This window comes from Doryrhamphus excisus, linkage group LG17, assembly GCF_037039965.1.
Source record: "Doryrhamphus excisus strain RoL-2023G ecotype Guam linkage group LG17, RoL_Dexc_Guam_v1.1, whole genome shotgun sequence".
NCBI classification, from domain to species: Eukaryota; Metazoa; Chordata; class Actinopteri; order Syngnathiformes; family Syngnathidae; genus Doryrhamphus; species Doryrhamphus excisus.
This window is the reverse complement of record NC_136373.1, coordinates 1561393-1587532: the sequence shown is the minus strand read 5'-3', so window position 1 is coordinate 1587532 and position 26140 is coordinate 1561393. Positions and strand designations below refer to the sequence as shown.

The 26140-nt window shown below is 40.0% G+C and overlaps 2 protein-coding genes across 2 annotated transcripts; both read left to right on the top strand.

The window, feature by feature from the left end:
- Positions 1 to 187: 187 nt before the first annotated feature.
- On the top strand, positions 188 to 1991 carry kcna2b (potassium voltage-gated channel, shaker-related subfamily, member 2b). The gene has a single exon (XM_078797977.1). It carries the CDS (start codon positions 262 to 264, stop codon positions 1762 to 1764), a length of 1503 nt encoding a protein of 500 aa, XP_078654103.1. The 5' UTR covers positions 188 to 261; the 3' UTR covers positions 1765 to 1991.
- A 9892-nt stretch (positions 1992 to 11883) lies between these two features.
- kcna10a (potassium voltage-gated channel, shaker-related subfamily, member 10a) lies at positions 11884 to 24766 on the top strand. Its single transcript, XM_058083734.2, has 3 exons — positions 11884 to 12120; positions 16903 to 16963; positions 20312 to 24766. Exon 3 carries the CDS (start codon positions 20428 to 20430, stop codon positions 22153 to 22155), a length of 1728 nt encoding a protein of 575 aa, XP_057939717.1. The 5' UTR covers positions 11884 to 12120; positions 16903 to 16963; positions 20312 to 20427; the 3' UTR covers positions 22156 to 24766.
- The last annotated feature ends 1374 nt before the right edge of the window (positions 24767 to 26140 follow it).

The window sequence follows — 26140 nt, the reverse complement described above, 5'->3', positions numbered from 1 at the left end:
GGTTTGGCTGGTGAAATAAAGTCAGTTGGAAAACTGCTTGTAGTACTTTTTGACAAAAATTGATAGAATGCTTGTAGCAATATTTTGTCATTAGTACGTCTTAGGAAATAGTTTTTAAAAAAATACTGTAAAACGACAAAATATGATATTTATATTCAAATGAGCCTTTGTTGTACCCTTTAGGTCTCCTTAAGCGTATCTTCCGTGGCCAAACTCGGCCCCGACCTCACCTGAAAGCTGCAGGCCCCGTCACCTTCCGCCATGACGGTTGCTACCAACGACCCGACAGACGAAGCGGCAGCGCATCCGGGTCAGCCTCATGACCACTACGACCCAGAACCGGATCACGAGTGCTGCGAGAGGGTCGTCATCAACATCTCAGGCTTACGCTTTGAGACGCAGCTCAAGACTTTGTCCCAGTTTCCGGAGACGCTTCTCGGTGACCCCAAAAAACGAATGAGATACTTTGATCCTCTTCGGAATGAATATTTTTTCGACCGTAATCGACCGAGTTTTGACGCGATTCTTTATTACTACCAATCAGGAGGGCGGCTGCGGCGGCCTGTTAATGTCACGCTAGATATTTTTTCCGAAGAGATACGTTTCTATGAGCTGGGCGAGGAAGCTATGGAAATCTTCCGGGAGGATGAAGGATTCATCAAGGAAGAGGAGCGGCCATTGCCGGAAAATGAGTTCCAAAGACAAGTCTGGCTGCTTTTTGAGTACCCAGAAAGCTCAGGTCCAGCTCGCATCATTGCTATCATCTCCGTCATGGTGATCCTTATCTCCATCGTTAGCTTCTGTCTGGAGACACTGCCGATTTTCCGAAACGAAGACGAGGAAATGTACAATTATCCCTTCCAAAGCATTTCCAATGTCACCGCGACTTACGACACGTCGTCATACTTCACCGACCCTTTCTTCATCGTGGAGACGCTTTGTATCATCTGGTTCTCCTTTGAGTTCCTCGTCAGGTTTTTCGCATGTCCGAGTAAAGCTGGATTTTTTGGTAACATCATGAACATCATCGATATCGTGGCAATCATTCCTTACTTCATCACACTCGGAACAGAGTTAGCAGAGCGTCCGGAGGACAGAGAGGCGGGACAGCAGGCGATGTCCTTAGCGATTCTCCGCGTCATTCGTCTCGTTAGAGTGTTCCGCATTTTCAAACTCTCCCGTCACTCCAAAGGACTTCAGATCTTGGGTCAGACTCTGAAGGCCAGCATGCGAGAACTCGGACTCCTTATTTTTTTTCTTTTTATCGGCGTCATTCTCTTTTCCAGCGCTGTTTACTTTGCTGAGGCGGATGAGCCCGAATCCCAGTTCAGCAGCATCCCGGAGGCATTTTGGTGGGCGGTGGTTTCTATGACAACCGTCGGATACGGCGACATGGTACCGACGACCATCGGAGGGAAGATCGTGGGGTCTCTTTGCGCCATCGCCGGCGTGTTGACCATAGCGCTACCGGTTCCGGTCATCGTGTCCAATTTCAACTACTTCTACCACAGAGAGACGGAGGGCGAAGAACAGGCGCAGTATTTAAATATCCCCAGCGTGCCTAAGGCCAGCTCTGCTGACGACCTGAAGAAGAGCGGCCGCAGTGGCAGCGGCTCCACTCTCAGTAAGTCGGATTACGTGGAGATTCAGGAGGCTGCCAACCACAGCACTGAGGACTTCAGACCGGAGGGCATGAAAACAGGAAACTGTACTCTAGCCAACACCAACTACGTAAACATCACTAAGATGCGTACGGACGTATAACGTGAGATCCGATGATTCCGGCGTCTGCAGAGACTGGAACGGGAAAATCAAAGCTTGGCCTGTGATGGCCGATATTTTGGGTCCGGTGTGGGAGTCCAGAGTCGGGGAAAGTCTGAGAGAACTGGACATCATACAACTGCAACCTGTCATATTTGGGACATTAGTAGCTTCTGCATGGAGTTAGTCTTATATGACGGTAGTGGTCCAGCCAAATAGTAGCCTAAGAAGTAATACTCGTTAATGGGACCACTTGTTGCTACCTTATAGTACCGACTGCGACCCAAAGACCACGCACAATACAACAATATTTTGACGGTAAAATGTGTTGCTCTAACTGCCAAGGCCCAGGCCGTCCTGTCCACAGCAAAAGACACTAGCCACGTATACACGGACCCAAATAGTCCAATTGGAATCGGTTTATTTGCTCAAACGGAAAGAATTTAACTTTTATATACACCTCATTCCAGGCGGTACGGCGGTCGAGTGGTTAGCGTGCAGACCACACAGCTAGGAGACCAGGGTTCGATTCCACCCTCGGCCATATCTCTGTGTGGAGTTTGCATGTTCTCCCCTGAGACAGGATTTCATGATCGGTCAAACCTGAAACACAAACACACCATCTTTGACTGCTGATGATTATATTGGTTAAAAAATTAATTCCAAATAGCGAGATCCTAAATCGGGGTATCAAACTCGTGCCATGGAGGGCCGAGACACTAAAGCAGATCGATGATCAACTCCAATTGATATAAGAAGCTCATGAATTAAATCATTGGTTGGAGAGAAAACTCAATTTTCTATACCGCTTACCCTTACTAGGTTTGTGGGTGTGCTGGAGCCTATCCCACATTCATCCCTATGGACAATTTAGAGTCATCAATGGACCTAACATGTGCATGTTTTTGGAATGTCGGAGGAAAGCGGAGAAAACCCACGCACAGAACATGCAAAGAATCGAACCTAGATCTCCAAACTGTTTAGCCTACATGCTAACCACTCTTCACTACACCGTGCGGCCCAATGATATGTGTCTTGATTATTAAGATCGAGATTATTGAGCATGGGCTGCACGGCTCACAACTAGGACACCCGAGTTCGATTCCACCCTCGGCCATCTCTGTTTGTGGGTTTTCTCCGGTTACTCCGGTTTCCTACCACATTCCAAAAACATGCTAGGTTAATTAGCGACTCCAAATTATCCATAGGTATGAATGTGAGTGTGAATGGTTGTTTGTCTATACTATGTGCCCTGTGATTGGCTGGCCACCAGTCCAGGGTGTTACCCCGCCTCTCGCCCAAAGACAGCTGGGATAGGCTCCAGCCCCCCCACCCCCCGCGACCCTTGTGAGGAAAAAGCGGTAGAAAATGAATGAATGAATGAATGCACCTCATTCCCAAAGAAAAGTGCCAATCCGAAGTTTGTTTTTGATCCAAATTAAATTTCAAGACTCGACAAACAATAAAAGTCGCAATACGGATTTATTCCAACAAGTCATAGAAAAACTCCGGGAAGTCGGTATCACGTGATGTTGATGTTTACGTTTTACTGCGTATGTCCCATTGACTATTCCGTTTGATTATATCACCGCAAGTAGACAAGCGATTGGAATATTCCTTTCCATGTATACCGTGTTTTCGGAAAGGTCATTCGGAAAGATTCCATTCGGAAACAGGAAACGTGTAAACGTGGTTAGTGATGCTAATACCCATCTGCTAAGATGGTCATTTAATGCTCCCTCTGTAAAAACAATAGGTCCCTTAGGAACCTAAGTGCACTAGCATCTTCGTTGGTATCCGTAGAGAACATCACACGAACCACGATAAAGTGCTTTATCGTATGCGGACCACAAAAAATGCACTACTTTGTAATCCATCTAATACCGAACTTTTATTTCCTCGAGAAGCATTTGTGGATATACACGAGGTACACGCCGTCAAGTGTTTTCAGAGAGCGAATGTCTCATTTTCTAGTGTCAATCGCAGCTTCATTTAGTCGTCGGCGAATAAAGAAGATACTAAGTAATCAAGGTCGTGTTCTACGTTAGTGCCTACAGCATTTGTTTGTAATTTTATTTAGCGCTGCCTTCAAGTGTCTCTTTAACTGCCAGCCGGCCTAACTGGAAGTGGAGTACTATTTAGTTCGACGCCACTGCCCGACATAAACAATACTGTCCTCAACTTCATAGCATTCCATCTTTGTAGCCAGGGACGACACGTGACGTGTGATATTCCATCATTTGTATGTAACACGTATGACAGCAAGTGTGACTTATTTACTTAAAATGTACAGCTAATTAAGGCTTTTAGTGTATTAACCCTACCGACCCAAGAAAGCATGAGAAATATATAAATCATAGCTTTGTCGTGGTGCGCTTTGGCATTAAATCTTTGCTGTTATTCATAAAAACATGATCGCAAAAAAACCAAAGAAAAACACTTAATTAGCATTTTGGGTCGTTAAAAAATAATTAAAAAAACAGGCATGCTTAGCCTTTATAAGTAAATTTATGAACTTCGAACAATCATTCCAATTGTACCCAAAAGGTACTGCGGACCTTTTGGGTTATATTCTTCATCAGCATTTATCAAACTATGCTATCCTGCTCTTGTCGTCCTGCATGTATTTGGAAGTAATCATTGTAGCATGCAGTAGTATGAATAATACTAGCAAAACTGACTCAAATACTGTATACTCCATGGTATTTATATTTGCACTGCAGGTATTATAACAATATGCAGGAAACGGAAAAACATTGGGTGTGATGCTTTGTATTCGGTTGCTACGTCAAGATGGTTTCTTACTTTGTCAATGACGCTTTGTCTTCAGCCAAGTGTATGTCAATCAACTCCGAGAGCTCAAATTCAACGGATTAGAAGCACACGGGTTGTTGTTGAATCTCCAGTTTCTGTGCTTTCCGTGTTTCCAATACACTGTTTACTTATCTCGAGTGTGTATTCACATCTTAGCGTGTATACGAGCGCAATAAAATGAAGGGGATTCTAACATGAGGTCAGATGTGTTGTACATGCATATTCTGAAAGCTAAGCCGCATCACCAGTCGAGGCCAGGAATTAAACCAATGAAAAGTTCCATAAACACTGCCGATATACTTCCTGATGTGTATTTTCTATGTGTACTTGTGTGTACTGAAATTATTACATATATAGTCGCTGTGTTTGAATTCGGGATCTGTATCCTAAAAGTCCTTATCGACAAGGCTGGTGTTCTGTCAGCACGTCAGGGTAAACATAAGACCATGTGACACAACCAGGAAGTGTGAGGAAAACTAGACTAGATCGGAATTCACCAGGCTGATTCCTACAAACGTCCGGCCTTCGTAGACCGTGTAGGCTACTGGCCTCGTAGGATGCAGAACCCGAATTCAAACAGAGCCAGTATGAACCCAGATCAGGTTCATCAGGACATCAGTCAAGACCATCAGCGAACATAAAGTAGCCAAGTACACATTGTATCTTCCTAGCATCTCCGTTTTACATGCAAGGGGTACCTATTATGCTAATTTTTTTTTACCCTTTGTATTGAGTTGTGGACTCCTATAGAGTAGCTACACACAATAACCCGCACAGAAAAATTTGTAGATCTTCCAGAATATGCACCTATTCCAGCTTTATTTCCTTGGATTGGTGCTTCACGCTAAAATGGCCCGCCTCCGAGCACGCCCACTCCGCTGTGATTGGTCGCACGCCCTAACTATGAACAAGTAATAAATGAATAAAGTCTTTGGGGAGCTAATTGAAATTTTTTTAGGATAAAATGGCAGCTCTGTGGCAACCTTGTCTGCCCGAGGAAGAGCACTCATTGTCGGACACACTTTGTCAGTGGCGTAATCGGTGTGGTGGATGCGAGGGCGTCGCATCGATGCACAGGATGTCCGAAATTTATGCACCTTTCCCGGTAGGAGCGCGCTGCTTCTGGCTCCAGCAACAATTTGGCGGATATTTTCCGTTCGTGTTCAGAAAAACAGTTCGGTGTGAAATGCCCTTGACAGATGAAAATATGTTTCTCTTGCCGGGAATCACCAAATACAATAACATCTAACTGAATTTGTTTCGGAAACAGAGGAGAGAGAGCTTATCTGGCTTACAGCCACGCCCGTATAAGGAAATCGGCTCCTCTGTGATGTCACAAAGGGGCAGTTTTACCACGCCTTCTGAAAACGAGCTTTTTGATCCATCCCAATCTTCACTTTTAAATGCACAAACCTCATTATCTGAAACTTTGTCATCGTTTAACACGAAAATACAACATTTTAACAACATTTATTAGTCATAAAAGTGGAAAAAAGCACAATAGGTCCCCTTTAAATGGCAGATGCTTGTGTGGTACGGAATCTAACGACTTGCCCCACCGCTCATTGACGTATATTTGATTCCGCTTTGTTTTGTATGTAAGTGTCAGCTTTTTTTGCGTGGTTGTGTGTTTGCGTACCGGCTGTCCATTGTCATGACCTTCACAAGGACTTTCAATGAGTACATTTTTTAAAAAAGTTAATGTGCATCGAGAATATTTAGTCAATCTAAATAAATTGTACATTTAAACCGAAGGTGAATTATACGGATCATGAGGATAAAACAATAAAATTCATATGAGTTGCCGTGTCTTTTTTTTCAATGTGCTGCTTCCTAATTGATGTGTTTGACTTTAATTAGGGACTTGATTTTGTGTAAAGAAACCATACATCTCATATGAATAAGAAGAACACATTTAAACAGCAAAGCATCAACATGGAACTTAAGTTCCGTATTACAGTACAGTATTGATAAAAGCACCACAAGGGGCCCGTGCACATTACAGGAAGAGCATTTGAGTGGACTGTAGACCTGCGCCTTTGTGATCCTCTTCTCCTAAGTGAATCTTGATGCTGCTTGTCTGGGCTACACAGTGAAAGCAAAGTGCTCTATTTATATATGACCAAGGTTTGGTTTAGTCGAATATCGAACAAGTGCAAATACAGTAAAGTCTCGTTATATCGATATCGGTTAAAACGAATTACTACTTATTACGATACTATTTTCATTTCCCGGCAAATTTTTAGTCTTTTATGATATAATTAGCTCCGTTAGTACGATACACGGTTATTATGATAATCCGGTTACTATGATGCCCTTTTCATCTCCCGCCAGCCAATTTGGTCTGCTTATATCGATACAAAAGCAGCTTAAATCAATCTTTGCTTAAGGATTTCAATACCAAAAAAGAACACGGCGAACGGCTGCTTCCAGTCAACTTTATTTTTCACACTTCCACCACCAGAGTGCAGCACACACAGCGGAAAACACCCGTCCCTCGCGCCTACCCCTCCGGGTGGCAACACCTTCCCTATCGATAGTTCCGGGGTGAATTATGTCCCGGTAACCGGTAATCACTACAGCGTAAGTTTATTTTTATTTATATATTTATATTTTTATTTATATATTTTATTTATTTTATTTTATTTATATTATTATTATTTAAAATTATTTATTTATGTATATCAAGAAATACAACTCGAATAGGTGCAGATTCTGGAAGATCTACAAAGTGCTGGTTATTGTGTGTAGCTGCTCTATAGGAGTCCACAACTCAATACAGAAAAAAACAGAACAATAGGTTTCTTCTATTGACTTGGATTCCTTCAAAATTCTCTTCATTTACAATTTCATAAAAATTAATTATTAAATTATTAAAACTATAAAACTTATTAAAACTAATTTTAAATTTCCTAGCCAACGTAAACCGATGCCAAAATTAAACATCTCTCTCATAACTGTAGAATCATGTTCCCTCCGGTGTCCAGTCATTTTAATAGACACAAACATTCTCATGTTCGCATGTTGTACCATGCAATTCCCCTTTGGGTTCCATGAACGCCTCACGTGCCTCCATTAGCTCAGTGCAGTAAACGCTGATTTATAACCGAACACATTAGCCTTCTTTTTTTAGCAGACTTAATTCCATACAAGAAACCCCGCACCAATCGTTTGTAAGTGTTTTACAAGGAGGTGGGGGGCGTGTTTGTCATCATTCCTGTCGCAACAGTGGAAGCCCCCCCCCCCCCGCCTTTGCAGTTGTCTTCTCTACTAGCACATCCTGCTAATTCCCTCTTGTTGACAGGGGATGCCTCCTCCGTGTTTAAAATAGCTACAGGACTCTGTGGAATCGTTACTTTGCGGTGTCTCTCAGCACAGGAGACAGAAATAGACGCCACGGTTTATTCAACTAGTGTGCACAGCAATAGAATAGAATTGAAATAATAAGATGGAAAAAATAGATAAAGGATCGAAAAGAAGCATACGAGAAAAGAAGGCTACAAGGCGGCGTCAACCTGACAGTTTGTTTAATGAGCACAATGGATTTGTGGCTTTGACCTACATTCTCACGACTGCTTCCCATCATTCAGGTTTACTTACAGCTGAACGCAGGATTTGGCCTGGCTAGCATATGAATGATTTTATTATTATTATGATTGTGTATTTAGTATATTTATTTATTATCAATGCATGAATTCTTCTTCTTCTGAGATATAACAGGCTAGCAAATTGTATGTGGATCAATCATGTACTGTATATAATTGATGGAGCTTGCTGCTGTGGTGCCCTTGAGCAAGGTACTGATACTCTTATGTTGCTAAGTGAATTATGCAAATACACAGTTCACACAAAGCTTAGCCGTATAAATAATTCATGAGCTCTAAAACTGTGGAGCACGAGCCCCCCCCCCTCAGGTCTCCGGTGCTCTTTGTCCAAGGGGGTGTTGGTGTGTTTACATTGTGTTCAGATGCGCTCTTTCCCTTTTAATATCTCCGAGTGTATTTATCAGAAGTGGATCTCATAATGGAGAGATGATTGCAGAGTCGATAGTTTATCTTTAGTAATTATATGTCATACTCAAGAGTACATTGACTCTCAGTCCATTAGCCTCCTACAATCACCTAAGCGGCATTCAAAATAAAAACCAGGATCATGTGACTGGACTTCAACTCGAAAAAATGATATAATGATGTCTTGGGTATATTGTTTATATTTGATTCTGTTTTAGGTTTTTTTTCTTACATGTTATTGGAGCTCTTAAAAGTGTACTGTACACCAGGGGTCTCAAACACGCGGCCCGCGGGCCAAATGTGGCCCGCAGGACACTAGTTTGAGGCCCCCGCCTTGATATGAAAGTTTAATGTTTGATATGGATGCTGTATGGTATCATGTACCCAGAAAAAAATTATTACGTTTGATTCATGTTCATGTTAAAGGTTAAATAACTGTTAATAGTTATCCTCCCTATCCGTGTGGAAGTGGTAATTTTTTTGGCTATTTAAGTTGAAAGGAAATAATTCGAAGGCTACCGTTTTGGTGGCTAGCTCTCTAGTTTGCGAGTTAGCATGTGTCTCAAGACCCTGCAGTTGCGTAATATGTTGTAAATAAAAAGAGTATAAATGTGACTATAGTCGTGTTTTGTCATGTCTACAGGGCTCTAATAATGCTTTGTTCATTTTAATCTGAAAAAAATCATTTGTCTACCCACCAACTATATGTGCTTTCTTAAGTTTTTATTATTATTATTATATTTATTTATTACTGATTGATTGATTTTCTTTATTCTTGATTTGTTTATTTATTTTTCATCTTATTTTGTGTAGAAAAATAAAAAATAAGATATTTGAGAACAGTGGAATGTTTTATCAGAAGTTTTATTATAGAAAATTGGAACCAAAGTAAAGTTTATTCATTTTTCTGTTTTTAATAAATGCGTTTTTTGGGGTTTTTTTTTGGGGGGGGGAACCTGATTCGGCCCAGTCTCGCCCAGACCCAAGCTCCAGTGGCCCCCAAGTAAATTGAGTTTGAGACCCCTGCTGTACACACTGGGTAATGGGTTTGCTTGTTGACTAAAATCCATTTTAATGGGTGCAGAGCTAAAGAAGGCCAATAGAGGGCAGCCTCTCCCTATTCTACTGTTAAGGTCTGTCACCGTCTGCTTTCCCTCCCCAGGCTGATCAAGGCTCATCTGTGCTGCTGGACTCATCCATTGAAACAATGGGATGCGATGATATGATCAGGTCTTAAAGGGGAACTGCACTTTTTTTTATATGTTGCCCATCATTCACAATCCTTAAGGAATCGGCTCCAAAGTCCAGAAAACTAACCACTACGACCTCACAGACCAACTCATGCATTCATCCCTCAGACCTTTTCCGGATGCCTTCCTGACGAATACCAATGATGCTTAAAAGTGGAGATTCAAACCTAAGGAATCCATTCCAAAGTCCAGAACACTAACCACTACGACCTCACAGACCAACTTATGACTTTGTCTTTTTTCCTGATTATGGAATCTTTTTAATCCGCATAGTAATTTTTGAGCTTGAGCTCTTTATATTCCGGATGCCTTCCTGACGAATACCAATGATGCTTAAAAGCGGAGATTCGAACCTAAGGAATCGGCTCCAAAGTCCAGAACACTAACCACTACGACCTCACAGACCATCTTATGCGTTTGTCTTTTTTCCTGATTACAGAATTTTATGATCCGCATAGTAATTTTTTCGGCTTGAGCTCTTTATATTCCGGATGACTTCTTGATGAATACCAATAATGCTTAAAAGCGGAGATTAAAACCTAAGGAATCGGCTCCAAAGTCCGGAACACTAACCACTACGACCTCACAGACCAACTTATGACTTTGTCTTTTTTCCTGATTACGGAATCTTTTTGATCCGCATAGTAATTTTTGGGCTTGAGCTCTTTATATTCCGGAATACCTTCCTGACGAATACCAATGATGCTTAAAAGCGGAGATTAAAACCTAAGGAATCGGCTCCAAAGTCCGGAACACTAACCACTACGACCTTACAGACCAACTTATGACTTTGTCTTTTTTCCTGATTATGGAATCTTTTTGATCCGCATAGTAATTTTTGGGCTTGAGCTCTTTATATTCCGGAATGCCTTCCTCACGAATAGCAATGATGCTTAAAAGCGGAGATTCAAACCTAAGGAATCGGCTCCAAAGTCCAGAACACTAACCACTACGACCTCACAGACCAACTTATGCGTTCGTCTTTTTTCCTGATTACGGAATCTTTTTGCTCTGCATAGTCATTTTTGGGCTTGAGCTCTTGATATTCCGGAATGCCTTCCTCACGAATACCAATGATGCTTAAAAGCGGAGATTCGAACCTAAGGAATCAGCTCCAAAGTCCAGAACACTAACCACTACGACCTTACAGACCAACTTATGTGTTCGTCTTTTTTCCTGATTCCGGAATCTTTTTGCTCCGCATAGTCATTTTTGGGCTTGAGCTCTTGATATTCCGGAATGCCTTCCTCACGAATAGCAATGATGCTTAAAAGCGGAGATTCGAACCTAAGGAATCGTCTCCAAAGTCCAGAACACTAACCACTACGACCTTACAGACCAACTTATGACTTTGTCTTTTTTCCTGATTATGGAATCTTTTTGATCCGCATAGTAATTTTTGAGCTTGAGCTCTTTATATTCCGGATGCCTTCCTGACGAATACCAATGATGCTTAAAAGCGGAGATTCGAACCTAAGGAATCGTCTCCAAAGTCCAGAACACTAATCATTACGACCTTACAGACCAACTTATGTGTTCGTCTTTTTTCCTGATTACGGAATCTTTTTGCTCCGCATAGTCATTTTTGGGCTTGAGCTCTTGATATTCCGGAATGCCTTCCTCACGAATACCAATGATGCTTAAAAGCGGAGATTCGAACCTAAGGAATCGTCTCCAAAGTCCAGAACACTAACCACTAAGACCTTACAGACCAACTTACTGGTGCATTCAATGTAAACATCCAACGGAATCCAACTTTATTTTCCTCGTATTTCTCCCCAATATCTGGTGTCCTCATTTAAGAATAGAAATAAATAGGATTTATTCCGGCATTAATCAGAGATGAGAAAGTGATGATGATGGAGTGCAGCCAAGAGAGCATGAGGCAGCCTACACCAGAGGTTAGAAACACAACCTTTTTTTAAATCTCCTTAGTCTCTCTCTCCCTTTCTAGAACCCCATTCCATCCCACCCCCACCCACTCTCTCTCTCTCTCTCTCTCTCTCTCTCTCTCTCTCTCTCTCGATGTGCAGACCAATGTTATCCAGGGCGAAGTCAAGCAGGGAATTGGCCAAATAAAACGTAATCATGTTCATGTTATATCACTACCACATCTGGCCCCGGGGTGACCTCCACTTGTCCCCAGGGAGGGGTGTATGGGGAAAAAGGTGGAGGGGCGGCAGTCAACGGATGTGGCGTCTCGATCCGGTGTGCACCCGTGAATACAGGAAGCTTTGCTAGGATAGTCGGGAAGTTTGGAAGGTCTCGGAAGCAAATGAGTTGAGGTAAGTGACTTCCATCCTTGCGTGTTGCAACAAGTGCAGTAGCTAGCGTTAGCGTGGGATTTTGTGTACTTGTTGAGGGTGGCATCATTTGAATATATATATATATATATATTATTTGAATATTATAAGAAAAACTCACAATAAAGCAAACAATCATCACAATCTTCTAATATTTGGACTACTTGTTGTATGTTCTTAAATTGGTATTATAAGTTACAAAAAGCCTTACATTGTTGTACTTTATGACTGTTATTAATTCATATACCAACTTACAGTTACAGAAAGTAACAACATCATATTATATAGAACATTTGATTACATTTTGTTCCTTTTTTTACCGATTCGTTCAGAGAAATCGCGCTGACTATTTTGTAGCATGCTGTTTTTTTAATTTCATTTTTAAATACAAAATTTGTTTAGGTTACTTTGAATAAGTTCTTCTCGAATTCTCATGAGCAAATACAACACTATTAAATTAAATATAATTTTTTATAATAATTTAATGAATATTTAAAATTAATTAATTATTTTTTAAATTAAAATATTCAACTGTAAATGCCACAGTCGGGCACACTGCAAACCCTTGACAAAACGTGACAGACAATGCTCATATTGTGGTGTGTTTGAACCTTATTGTATTGACGGCACCTCTATTTCTGACTATGTAATATCTTTCAGAATATGTTTTAATTAAAATTTAGCCAAAAGATACAATCTTTACTAACGTACCTGATGAGGCCAATCCATGGAAAACAAAGGTAACTTTTTCCAGGGTCAAAAATGCAACAGGATATTTCGGAATTATAAAGGTCAAGTGTGAAGCTATAGTTTTCAAATGACCTACCGGTGTCAAGTTGCACTTTGAAAAGGATTGTTGTGGATAGCTTGTTGTATAGCATTAGCGTTGCATTATTATTATTGTTATTATTATGATTAAAAGTTAGACAGTAGTTATAGAAAAAAACAAATTGCAAAAGTGTGACAATGTTGTTGCGTCCAAATGACACCCCTCTCAATATGTTGTAGTACGCACATTGTAAATCTTAAACTTGTTTCATAAAATACACAGCGTTTTTTTAAACAGTGAACATTGGGCACGATCGTGCATCAGTCACTGACAAAGTTGTTATGTTCATTGCGATAATAAATAATTATAGGATATACAAATAATTAAAAAATAAAACAAATTTCATCATAATTGCCAAGTATGAGGTTGATTTGAGTGTTTCGATAAGAAACTTCCACCCATGCATTTTCTATGCCGCTTATCCTCATTAGGGTCGCGTATCGAGTATCGTGTTGTGTCCTCTTATGATTGTTGTGTTTGTGTGTGCGAGTGCTTTATATGTTTCATAAACTTGTTTCATAAAATACACAGCGTTTTTTTTTTAACAGTTAACAGTGGGCACGATCGTGCATCAGTCACTGACAAAAATTTTTTTTGTCTGCTTGATATAAAGTCAGTTGGAAAACTGCTTGTATTACTGAACGCGGTGCTTTTTGAGAAAATTTACAAGTGTCAGTCAGACGGACACGTTATTGTTATGTTCATTGCTATAATGAATAATTATAGGATATACAAATAATTAAAGAATCAAATTTTTTTCATCATAATTGCCAAGTATGAGGTTGATTTGAGTCTTTCGATAAGAAACTTCCACCCATCCATTTTCTATGCCGCTTATCCTCATTAGGGTCGCGTATCGAGTATCGTGTTGTGTCCTCTTATGATTGTTGTGTTTGTGTGTGCGAGTGCTTTATATGTTTCATAAACTTGTTTCATAAAATACACAGCGTTTTTTTTTAACAGTTAACAGTGGGCACGATCGTGCATCAGTCACTGACAAAAAATTTTTTTGTCTGCTTGATATAAAGTCAGTTGGAAAACTGCTTGTAGTACTGAACGCGGTGCTTTTTGAGAAAATTTACAAGTGTCAGTCAGACGGACACGTTATTGTTATGTTCATTGCTATAATAAATAATTATAGGATATACAAATAATTAAAGAATCAAATTTTTTTCATCATAATTGCCAATTATGAGGTTGATTTGAGTCTTTCGATAAGAAACTTCCACCCATCCATTTTCTATGCCGCTTATCCTCATTAGGGTCGCGTATCGAGTATCGTGTTGTGTCCTCTTATGATTGTTGTGTTTGTGTGTGCGAGTGCTTTATATGTTTCATAAACTTGTTTCATAAAATACACAGCGTTTTTTTTTTAACAGTTAACAGTGGGCACGATCGTGCATCAGTCACTGACAAAAATTTTTTTTGTCTGCTTGATATAAAGTCAGTTGGAAAACTGCTCGTAGTACTGAACGCGGTGCTTTTTGAGAAAATTTACAAGTGTCAGTCAGACGGACACGTTATTGTTATGTTCATTGCTATAATAAATAATTATAGGATATACAAATAATTAAAGAATTAAATTTTTTTCATCATAATTGCCAAGTATGAGGTTGATTTGAGTCTTTCGATAAGAAACTTCCACCCATGCATTTTCTATGCCGCTTATCCTCATTAGGGTCGCGTATCGAGTATCGTGTTGTGTCCTCTTATGATTGTTGTGTTTGTGTGTGCGAGTGCTTTATATGTTTCATAAACTTGTTTCATAAAATACACAGCGTTTTTTTTTAACAGTTAACAGTGGGCACGATCGTGCATCAGTCACTGACAAAAAAATTTTTTGTCTGCTTGATATAAAGTCAGCTGGAAAACTGCTTGTAGTACTGACGCAGTGTCAGTCAGACGGACACGTTATTGTTATGTTCATTGCTATAATAAATAATTATAGGATATACAAATAATTAAAGAATTAAATTTTTTTCATCATAATTGCCAATTATGAGGTTGATTTGAGTCTTTCGATAAGAAACTTCCATCCATCTATTTTCTATGCTTATCCTCATTAGGGTCACGTATCGTGTTGTGTCCTCTTATGATTGTTGTGTTTGTGTGTGCGTGTGCGAGTGCTTTATATGTTTGTGTGGCACCTGAGCTTAGCGTTATACTCGGTCCAGATGGCCGTACTTTCACTGTCTGACACACAAAAAAAAGGGCTTCTGGAAATTAATGTAACATTTGTGTAAATGAGACATGCTTAATCTCCTCCGAAGGGGGGAGGGGGGGAGGGGGCACGGTCGGGAAAAGGGATTGTGTGTTTCACAGTCAGTCGGTGAAGTGGGTTAAAAGAAGATGTTTGTCCTTTTAGCTTGCGAGCAAATGTTCCCTCTCTAAAAATTATTGTCTGCGGGAATTATAAAAGTAAATCCAAGTACATCCATTAGAAAAACATCACTTTCATTTTTTTTTTTTTGGGTTATTTTGATTGCATAAAATTGTGTGTTTTTTTTAGTGGGTGTTTATTTTTACTGCTTCATAGCTATGGCTGACAAAGGAGTCATTTGGGCACGAGTAAATCTGCCACACTGTGTGGGTTTAAACTTACTTATTGGAACGATACAGCTGGGTACGTCTAATCTGTTGATTAGATCATATCATTGAATGAATAACTCTTTCTAAGCCGATATAACAGTTTGCCAGCATCATAAAACTGGATTTTTATATTGGCATTTAGATATTTATACAGGAAGTTTTTAATTTATTAGGAAAGGATTTAGTTGTGTTCTGTTCATTTTTGCAGTGTGTATGTCTGTGTGTGTGTGTGTGTGTGTGTTTGTACGCGACTGTATGTTTGTGTTGTTGTCAAAAGGCCAAAGACGGATTTTGGTCCCAGCTGTTGTGCGCGGGAACTTGGCCCGAAGCCTGCTGAAACACCCCCCCCCCCTCTGTCAGCTCGCATCTTGTAAATGCCTTGTGGAGACGGCACATAAACGTCACATCTGCTCCAGACATGTGGATGAAGAAGGGATGGGAGATGAAGCATCAGGATGTCTCACGGGTTTTCTTTCATTCGATCTGATCGCAACGTTTTGCACATTTTTTTTTCGATATCCTCAAAAATCTACACGTATTAAACTTAATCATAGGAGGACACAACATGATTACTTGATAAGCGGCATAGAAAATAGATGAATGGAAGTTTCTTATTTAAAGACTCAGACTCAACACATCTCAAAGCAGTAATAAATCAACCTCATACTTGGCAAATATGATGAAAAAAATTGTATATCCTAGAATTATTTCATACTTTGATTTATGTAAACATGGCAATGAACATAAAAAAATAATGTGTCCGCCTGACTGACTGACTGACTGACTAATTTTCTCAAAAAGCACCGCGCTCAGTACTACAAGCAGTTTTCCAACTGACTTTATATCAAACAGACAAAAAAAAACTTTGTCAGTGACTGATGCACGATCGTGCCCACTGTTCTGTTAAAAAAAAAACGTTGTGTATTTTATGAAACAAGTTTAAGATTGCAATGTGATGATTTTTTTTCATATTTTTTCCACAATTTTATTTATTTTTTTTGAGAGAGAGAGAGAAAAAAAATATGAAAAAATCTAATAATAATAATAATAATAATAATAATAATAATAATAATAATAATAATAATAATAATAATAATAATAATAATATAAATATAAATAATAATAATAAATAAAGTGGTAGGTGCTGTTCAGAATAAGTGTAATTATATGTACATCAAAAACAATAACCTATACAGTAACAAAATGTAGAATTGTTCTATTTTTGCAGAGAAATAATACAAGATTTACTTGTTAAATCAGATCTGTTTGCTGAATGTGCGTGCAGATAACAAGAATCTTAATAAATATAACATTTCATACTTATCAAAACATGCTTTGCATTTCAGAACACCCATCGGTTGAATCCTCCAGGAACTGTGATGGCTGCTCAGTCAAGACAGTGACTTGGTAAGTAATGGAGTATGAGGTGATGTTCTGTTCTATCTTATCAGAATGGGATCCACCTGGAGATGTTTTATGTAAAGTTACCTTGCTATGTTTTTAGGACTGAATCTAATGCATTGTGTATGGAATTGACTGTTTTTGTACAACTTAGTGGTTTTATAAATGTATTTTTTGTCTCTAAATAAACAAACCTGTTGTAAACAGTACGTTGCAGCAGTCTTTTTGTCATAGAATGCTACATTTGAAATATTTTAAATTAAAAATTTAACATGTACTATATCCCTGTGTGTGTGTGTGCATGGTGGGCCGACAAGGAGATGGCTATTTTTTGTGCTTGTCTGCATATCTGTGATGGCTGGCTGACATCTGTGTTGATCTGACAAAGGAGATCCCTCGGCTTATGGCGCTGCGCTGCCCGGCCTGCATTAATCCCAAAAACCATATCCAAAAATATCAACTCCACCGGGGACTGCAGCCCAAAAGCAACTCCCAACTCATCAATCTCAATTTCTTTTTTCCAAAATTACAAACTTTGAAAAGAAAATAAAACACGACACAGCTTATAAACTTTGAAAAATTGTAAGCTTTTTAAAATGTTAACAGTTACAACAATATTCAACAAAAAGTGCATGTGCAGGCCTTGAAAAATAAGAAAGCTTTGTAGATCTTCCAGAATCTGCACCTATTCCAGTGGTATTTCTTGGATTCTGTGTTGTTTTAAGTTATTCTACTCGCGGCCAGGAACGCTCACTTCGCTGGGGTTGGTCAAACTCCCAAGTGCTCACGAGGACTTCCGAATAGCTGCCGAACTCAACTTTATTGGTGCTGATAAACGATATAGGAGTTGATAAACGGTTTAAACATAAAAAACATAAAAACATTTATGTTGGATCCCAAGTTCAAATCCGGAAGTGGAGACTGGACAGTCTGAAGTTTCTCAAGAAAATACGTTCCTGCAAAACGTATTTGAATGGTGACTAGCTTTAGCATTTTTGCATTAGGTTTTCTATAGCATCGGTAACGTTCCACATGTATTATGGTCATTAACCATTTTTTTCAGGACTACTCGTGTTTAAAAAACTCTGGTATACTCATTGATTGTGGTGGGAAATGGCTATTAGCAACTTTGCAATTTTGCTATTAGCAATTTGCACCCTGCTCTCTGTATGCACACTCTATAATGCTACACGGTCAACCACTTTTGTTCCATTACTTACACAAAATAAACACAGTTCGGACATTGAGAAATTGTAGTCCTGTCCAGTCTCTACTTCCGAATCGGATTCGGGATCCAACACATATGGCTGTATGTTAAAAGCATCGATTTTAAAAAGATAAATCGCCTTTTATGATCAACTCCGATAAAGTTGGGGTCAGCAGAGTGGGGGTGCCTGCAGGCCTGGAATAAACTAAAACAGATCGTGATATAAATACAGCTGGAATAGGTGCAGATTCTGGAAGATCTTTTCTGTTCTGGTTATTATGTGTAGCTGCTCTATAGGAGTCCACAACTCAATACAAAGGGACGGAAAATTAGCATAATAGGTCCCGTTAATGCCAGTTAGTACCTGAGTAAATGTGTTATTAGCTGTACCAATGATGACTACTTAGGTCATTCATATCCGATAATTCATATTTATGCAATATGCTGAATCCTGTAGTTGCATTTTGGACATATAAGCGCATCTGCTACGGAAAATTTGATTGGTGGCTAAGCTAGAACATCTGTTCATATCTATGCACATCTGGTGAAGTCAAAAAGGTTGGTTCACCAAAATGTGATCCATCCCGGCGCAGAGTTCAATACCCGTATTCCTGGAACGGATTCCACTGCTTTCTTATGTTTTTGTATATGATAGCATCCCATGTAAGTGGACTTGTTATTTCATGGTTTTGTCCTTCATGGACTTGCTGTTTATTAATAGAATGGCCGAAATAGAACGAGTGCCAGGCGTTCACATGAGACCCCATGTGACACCTCCGCTTTAAGCTGTACAACCACAAGTCAAGGTGACACCCTTCTTGGTTCCAACAAAAGTGACAAACTCTAATTTGACACATGTATGTATGGTATGTTTTTGTAATGTTGTTGCAAATATTTGAATATCAGTTGACAACAAAGACATTAAACACAGTTGACATGAAGTCTGTCAGGGGCTTAGTTCTAGTTCTTAGTTTGTTTGCCAGAAATATTTCAGTATTGAACAAAGCAAAACTTGTTCTCAATCAGAAATCACTCCACACTCTTTATTGCTCTCTGGTTCATATCTTACTTATTGTGTGGAAAAATGGGATAAAAACTATAAAAAACAATCTTCACTCGCTAAATGTACTGCAAAAAAGGCCAGTAAGGATAATTCATAATGCCGCCTACAGAGAACATACTAACTCCTTATTTCTAAAATCACAAATACTTCAACTTGCTGATATAGTTCATCTTCAAACAGCTAAAATAATGCATAAGGCTAAAAATTATACCAATTAGCTGAAAAATGTTATCCAATACTTCTCTACAAGAGAGGAGAAATATGATCTCAGGGAAGAACTACATTTGAAACACTTCTATGCTAGGACTACGTTAGCGTTAGCATAGCATTTCAGTATGTGGAATCAAACTACGGAATGGATTGAGTAAGGGAATCAAACAATGCACAACGATGAGCCAATTCAAGAAACAATACAAGCAGTTGATGTTTGCTAAATACAAGGATGAAGAGTCTTGAACCAGTCATGATGTGCTATATATATCACTATATTGACACTTACTATGGTACCCATTATGGCATTGGATGCTCATATCACCTTGTACTTACTTCAGTACGTGACAAAAAATAAGAAATTTAAAAAATTTTAAAAAACTAAAAAATTTTTTTACAAAAATTTATAAAATAAATTTCTGAATGAATAAATAAAATAAATTTGCTAAATACAAGGATGAAGAGTCTTGAACCAGTCATGATGTGCTATATATATCACTATATTGACACTTACTATGGTACCCATTATGTCATTGGATGCTCATATCACCTTGTACTTCGGTACGAGGTGCATTATTAAAACAAAACAAAACAAAACAAAAAAAAACCCTAAACTGTATTATGGAAAGCAGGAAGTGAACAAATGTAACAGTTACTGATTGTAAAAGTACCAGATGGAGGGGTAGGATTTAATAAGCTTTGCTTCTTCCTACTTTTTTTGGACATGTGGAACTGGGAACTGATTATGGGATGCACTCAATTGTAATCTGATGCATGTTCAAATGAAAAACCATTACCATTACCATTACCATTACCATTACCATTACCATTACCATTGGAAACCAACAGTCTTCTCATGCCTCTCCATCTGCAGGTGTCGGGGGTGAACCGAAAACAGTCCCACCTCGACTCGATGCTTTGGTGCCAAGTAGTTTCTATCTGCTGACTGAGCTTCTCGACTACTTCGATACTGTTTTTGTTATCCCGGATATGGCCATGGATATGGCCCTGGTAGACTTTGGGAGCCTAGATGACCTCAACGTTGGTCTTGAGGATGAGGAGGACACCTTTGCTGATGAGACGACGGCTCTTGCTGTGGACATTCCATCAGAGCACAACATCCCAAGTGGGAATTATCTTCTGCGTACACAGGAATTTTCCACTATACCATCCCACCCCAGTCCTGTTCCCTCGTGTATGTGGGACTCCACCTCATCCACGCCGGTCCCGTTTATACAGACACTGGAAGTACCGCATTCCCCGATGTTAACCCCAAACATCGAGGACAGAAGTAGTCATTCCAGTATGATCTCCAATTGGAAGTTGTTGTTGAGCAGTGAAGGCACCAAAGAAAGCGAAGCCATCTTTAGCCAACTTGCTAAGGAGTGCTGTGAGGATTTTTTCGTCGATAAAAGAGGCCTGGATGATGGAGACCAAAAAGTCATTATTAACATAGCCGGTCTTCGCTTCGAGACTCAGCTCAAAACATTAGACCAGTTTCCTGATACGCTCCTTGGGGACCCTCAGAAGAGAATGGACTACTTTGATCCAATGAGGAACGAGTACTTTTTTGATCGGAACAGACCCAGCTTTGACGGGATTTTGTATTACTACCAATCCGGGGGTAAGGTACGACGTCCGGCAAACGTTCCTCTGGATGTATTTGCAGATGAAATCATATTTTATGAGCTCGGGAATGAAGCCATGGAGCAGTTTCGAGAAGAAGAAGGATTTCTTAAGGATGTCGACATCCCGCTTCCAAATACCGACATTTATCGACAATTCTGGCTGTTATTTGAATATCCGGAAAGCTCCAATGCCGCCCGGGGCGTCGCGTTGGTGTCTGTTCTTGTTATAGTTATTTCCATTATTATTTTCTGCTTGGAAACATTACCGGAATTCAGAGATGACACCGATGTCGTGGTGCCCACGGCTATGAAAGCTGTCAACTTATCCGGAGTTCACGCTTCCGTGACTCCGACTACCGTATTGCCGACTGTGTTCTCCGATCCGTTCTTCATTATCGAAACGGCGTGCATTGGTTGGTTCTTTTTTGAGTTATGTATACGATTTTTGGTGTGCCCAAGCAAACGAGATTTTTTCCACAATCTCATGAACATTATTGATATCATATCCATTATTCCGTATTTTGTCACCGTGGTGACAGAACTCGTCACAAAAGCTGAAGAGAGCTCCGGACAAAATATGTCTTTGGCTATTCTTCGGATTATCCGTCTGGTGAGAGTTTTCCGTATTTTTAAACTCTCACGTCACTCCAAGGGGTTGCAGATCCTGGGACAAACGCTCAAGGCCAGTATGCGAGAACTTGGCTTGCTTATCTTTTTCCTGTTTATTGGCGTCATCCTTTTCTCCAGCGCTATCTACTTTGCTGAGGTCGATGAACCGAACACGCAGTTTGTCAGCATACCCGATGGCTTTTGGTGGGCGGTGGTAACCATGACTACCGTCGGCTACGGGGACATGTGTCCGATCACCCTCGGGGGTAAAATGGTCGGAACCTTGTGCGCCATTGCTGGCGTACTGACCATTGCGCTACCCGTTCCCGTCATTGTCTCCAATTTCAACTACTTCTATCACAGAGAGACTGAAGCAGAGGACAAGTTGTCTTTGACAGACGCCTTTGAGCAATCGATGAGGGCGGAAAATGGTACGAAACCAGGAAGCAACACTTCACTCAATAAGGCCAACGGTATCTGACAGAACAGAACAAGGGAGAAAATGAACTTTTATGTTGAAATGTTTTGTTTTGAGAGATTTGACTGAGTGTAAGAATCATAAAAAATATCAATTAAATTATATGAATGATATGATTCCTTATTTTTAAGAGAGGAAATTTTAAGATGTACCAACATGAGTGATGTAAAATGTTTGATGTAAAACCAATTTCTCCACATCTGGCTGTTGGACCGTCTGTTCTCCACTAATGGAGTCATGGCCCGACTAGCTAATCGACCATACCCAATTCCTACGGCAAGCAGAGATGGAAAATTATTTCCATTTTTCACCAAATTCTGCAGAAAACACCAGGACGTAAATCTAATAAATTATGTTCTTAGTATCGGCTGCACGGTGGTCGAGTGGTTAGCGCACAGGCCACACAGCTAGAAGACCCAAGTTCGATTCCACCCTCAGCCATCTCTGTGTGGAGTTTCCATGTTCTTCCCATGCATGCGTGGGTTTTCTCCAGGTAGGTTAATTAGCCACTCCAAATTGTCCATAGGTATGAATGTGAGTGTGAATGGTTGTTTGTCTATATGTGCCCTGTGATTGGCTGGCCACCAGTCCAGGGTGTACCTCTTGCCCAAAGACAGTTGGGATAGGCTCCAGCACCCCTGTGACCCTTGTGAGGAAATGCGGTAGAAAATGAATAAATTAATAAATCCTACTTGGTTGCACAGCGGTCGAGTGGTTAGCGCACAGACCTCACAGCTAGGAGGCCTGAGTTCAATCCCACCCTCGGGCATCTCTGTGTGGAGCTTCCATGTTCTCCCCGTGGGTTTTCTCCGGGTACTCCGGTTTCCTCCCACATTCCAAAAACATGCTAGGTTAATTAGCGACTCCAAATTGTCCATAGGTATGAATATGAGTGTGAATGGTTGTTTGTCTAAATGTGCCCTGTGATTTCCCTGTGAATGAATGAATGAATGAATGTTCTCGGTGATGTTCTACGCTCAGTACATTTAGCTGAGTGAACATCCAGCAGCAACACGCTTTTCCCATGACTACTAGTTTACTAGCACCCTCGGCTATCTCTGTGTGGAGTTTGCATTTGTGGGTTTTCTCCGGTTTCCTCCCACATTCCAAAAACATGCTAGGTTAATTAGCGACTCCAAATTGTCCATAGGTATGAATGTGAGTGTGAATGGTTGTTTGTCTATATGTGCCCTGCGATTGGCTGGCCACCAGTCCAGAATGTACCCCGCCTGTAGACAGCTGGGATAGGCTCCAGCATCCCCCGCCACCCTCATGACGATACGTGGTAGAAAATGAATGAATGTTCTTAGAATCACACTATTCCTCAAAAACATGCTATTTTCAGTTATACAACGAAAGTGTTGAATTGGGGCCTTACACGCTGAACATCGTCTATGACCTGATCAGCCACCCTGAGGTCATTCATCTGATAAAGTAGAGTTGGAAAATCCTGTGACCAGCTATTTTACCATCTTCTCCCAGAAATGTCCTTTTTGGTATACCGGTCAGGCGGCACCCTCGATTCGTTTGTGTTCAAAACACAGTGACATTGCGGTCAGAGTCGGTGTGTTTAGACCACAATGTACCGGTATGTCCTTGGAAAATCGAGGCCCTGAGGTGGTCTCCATGCTTGCCGGAGGGAGAGTGGATTAAGGTGAAGGTAACAGGATGAAGGTTTGATGACTGACTTTGAACAGTTAAACAGCTACTGACTGATCTTTCTGATCTGATAAAGTTGGGTGTAGAAAAACTACTAGGGAGGGATGATACACGCCCCGGGCGAGATCCCATCGAGAAACACCATGCAAAATTCAAAGAACAAAATTAATTTACTAATTTTCACAGAAAAATTTCAGCTAAGTAGTACACTGCCCTTCATCGTTTTTATGCCAATTAATTCCAGCCAAATTGTATATACGGTATTTACATAGTTTAGTTAAGTATGCATTCTTACTGGAAATGTTTAGGAATATGTCAAAAAGTAGTAATGGGTAGTTTTTGGAGGCTGGTTTCGGGAATCCTCAGTATTAAGGAAGTGGAGAAACTGGCCAAAAATAAATTGACTTTGTAAATCAATCAATCAGGGGTGTGTTGACGTTCTCAGGGAGTTGTACTTGAAGGATTTGTGCGCCGCAAAAAAAAAATTTTCCGTTCAATTTGTGTTGTATTCATTTTTTCTTTGTTTTTCTATTGTTATATTATATTTTATAACTTCAAATTTAATATCAATTAGAGATACTCCGACTATATTTTTAAACTGTAGATTGCCACCCCATAAGACTACTCACATAATTAGCATATGGCGGTAATTGCTTCATTACTTAATAATTAATTATAAATTTTAAATTTATTAGCCATTTATAAAGCATAAAAGTCAGAACAATGTCAAGGTAGTAAGTAGTTACTCATAAAATTAGTAATAAATACAAGAATAGATTAAAAAAATAATAATAATAATGAAAAATTTGCAGCACTAATGTGATATGAAAAACGACAAAATCACCTTAATTTAGACAAACACATATTTTACATACATTTTCAAAAGAAGATATATTGTTTGTGCAGTAGTTAAAGTAAGGACACTGTTCAGTGCAAAATAGCGTATCGCATAGTGCGTTTTTTATGTAGGAACACCGCACATAGAAATCTATTAGTAATGAAAGATAATCAACCACATGACTCATAATACGACTACAGACGCAATTAGCACTGCAAAACAGCAAGTATACTCAATTGGAAAATTCTATTAACCCAACACTATGAAATATATAAGCACGACCCAACATCAGTCACGGAGCATCAAGCACACAAACGGATATAAAGTGAAACTTACTGGTGGCGTCTCCTTCTGCGTATTTTATTGGTCCACACTTTAATCAGGTAAGTGAACCTCCCGCTTATTCACCGGTGGAAACAGACTCTACACGATGCCAGCGTCTTTGTTTACAAATTTTTGTTAGTTCTCACTGCCTCTGTGGCGGCAGTTAGCTAGCTTGTTTTTGTCCTACTGCCGAACTCCAAGAGTTTACCACGTTAATTGCAGTCATGCTAACTTACTTTTTTAACGTGTCACTTATTACTTATCATTATAAAACTTATAGGTGGACTTCGAAACGCTAGTTGTGTGTCTAACTTGTGTAACTTGTCGCTATCACAGGGGGGTAGCTCGTAAGCTAGCAGTAGCTCACTAGCTGATGTTGAGTACGTAGTTCAACAAAGAATATTTGCTTCGAGGCCAACTGAAAATTAGGCTCCAGGACCTGAGTCCGGTACTTTTTTAAAATGTTAGCTACTGTTCTATGTTCTGAAATAGCGGAGGGCAAAAACGTTCGTTTCAGATTATTCCGATTGATTCAGTAAAAAGATCCGTTCATTGGTCGTTAGACTGTGATCTCATTCTGTGCATAGACCCGGTCAACTGTGTCGAGTCAGTCCGTTTATGTTCACGTTCGTTCCGACTCAACAGCGCAACAACACGTAGTGTGTCGGTCATGAACGAACGGGTCAAAAGAACTATTTTTTTTTTTAACGGAATGAACGAAATCACCGACAGTTTCGGTCAATCTCTCGGTTACGGTCTTTTTCGGTCAGCTAACCCCACCCACCCACAGAACGAGTTTCGACGATAGGATAAGACAAGCAAACACGGAACGGTGAACTGACTCTCCAACCAATTCAAAACGGACTGAATTCGTTCACTCCGTTCACAAAAAAGAACCACTTCGTTCACGACCGACACATCACTATTCCGAAAGACTTTAAAACAAAGCACTATTTACTAAAAAAATGTAAAGTCATATTTGTTCGTAAATGATCTCCATTCCATCGCTCATTACCGGTACAGATGTGTCCTGAAGCAAATCCTTAACCCCCAAGCAGCTGAGGCCAGCGGATCCATTTGTGGTTATGGGTACATCGTGTATGAATGTGCCCATCTGTATCTCTATGACGTTCGATTACCACATCACTATCAAAGAAGCCAGGTCAT

What these genes read in the sequence shown, in the direction of transcription:
- kcna2b (XM_078797977.1), top strand. Translation starts at nt 262, where the DNA reads ATGACGGTTGCTACCAACGACCCGACAGACGAAGCGGCAGCGCATCCG.
- kcna10a (XM_058083734.2), top strand. Translation starts at nt 20,428, where the DNA reads ATGGCCATGGATATGGCCCTGGTAGACTTTGGGAGCCTAGATGACCTC.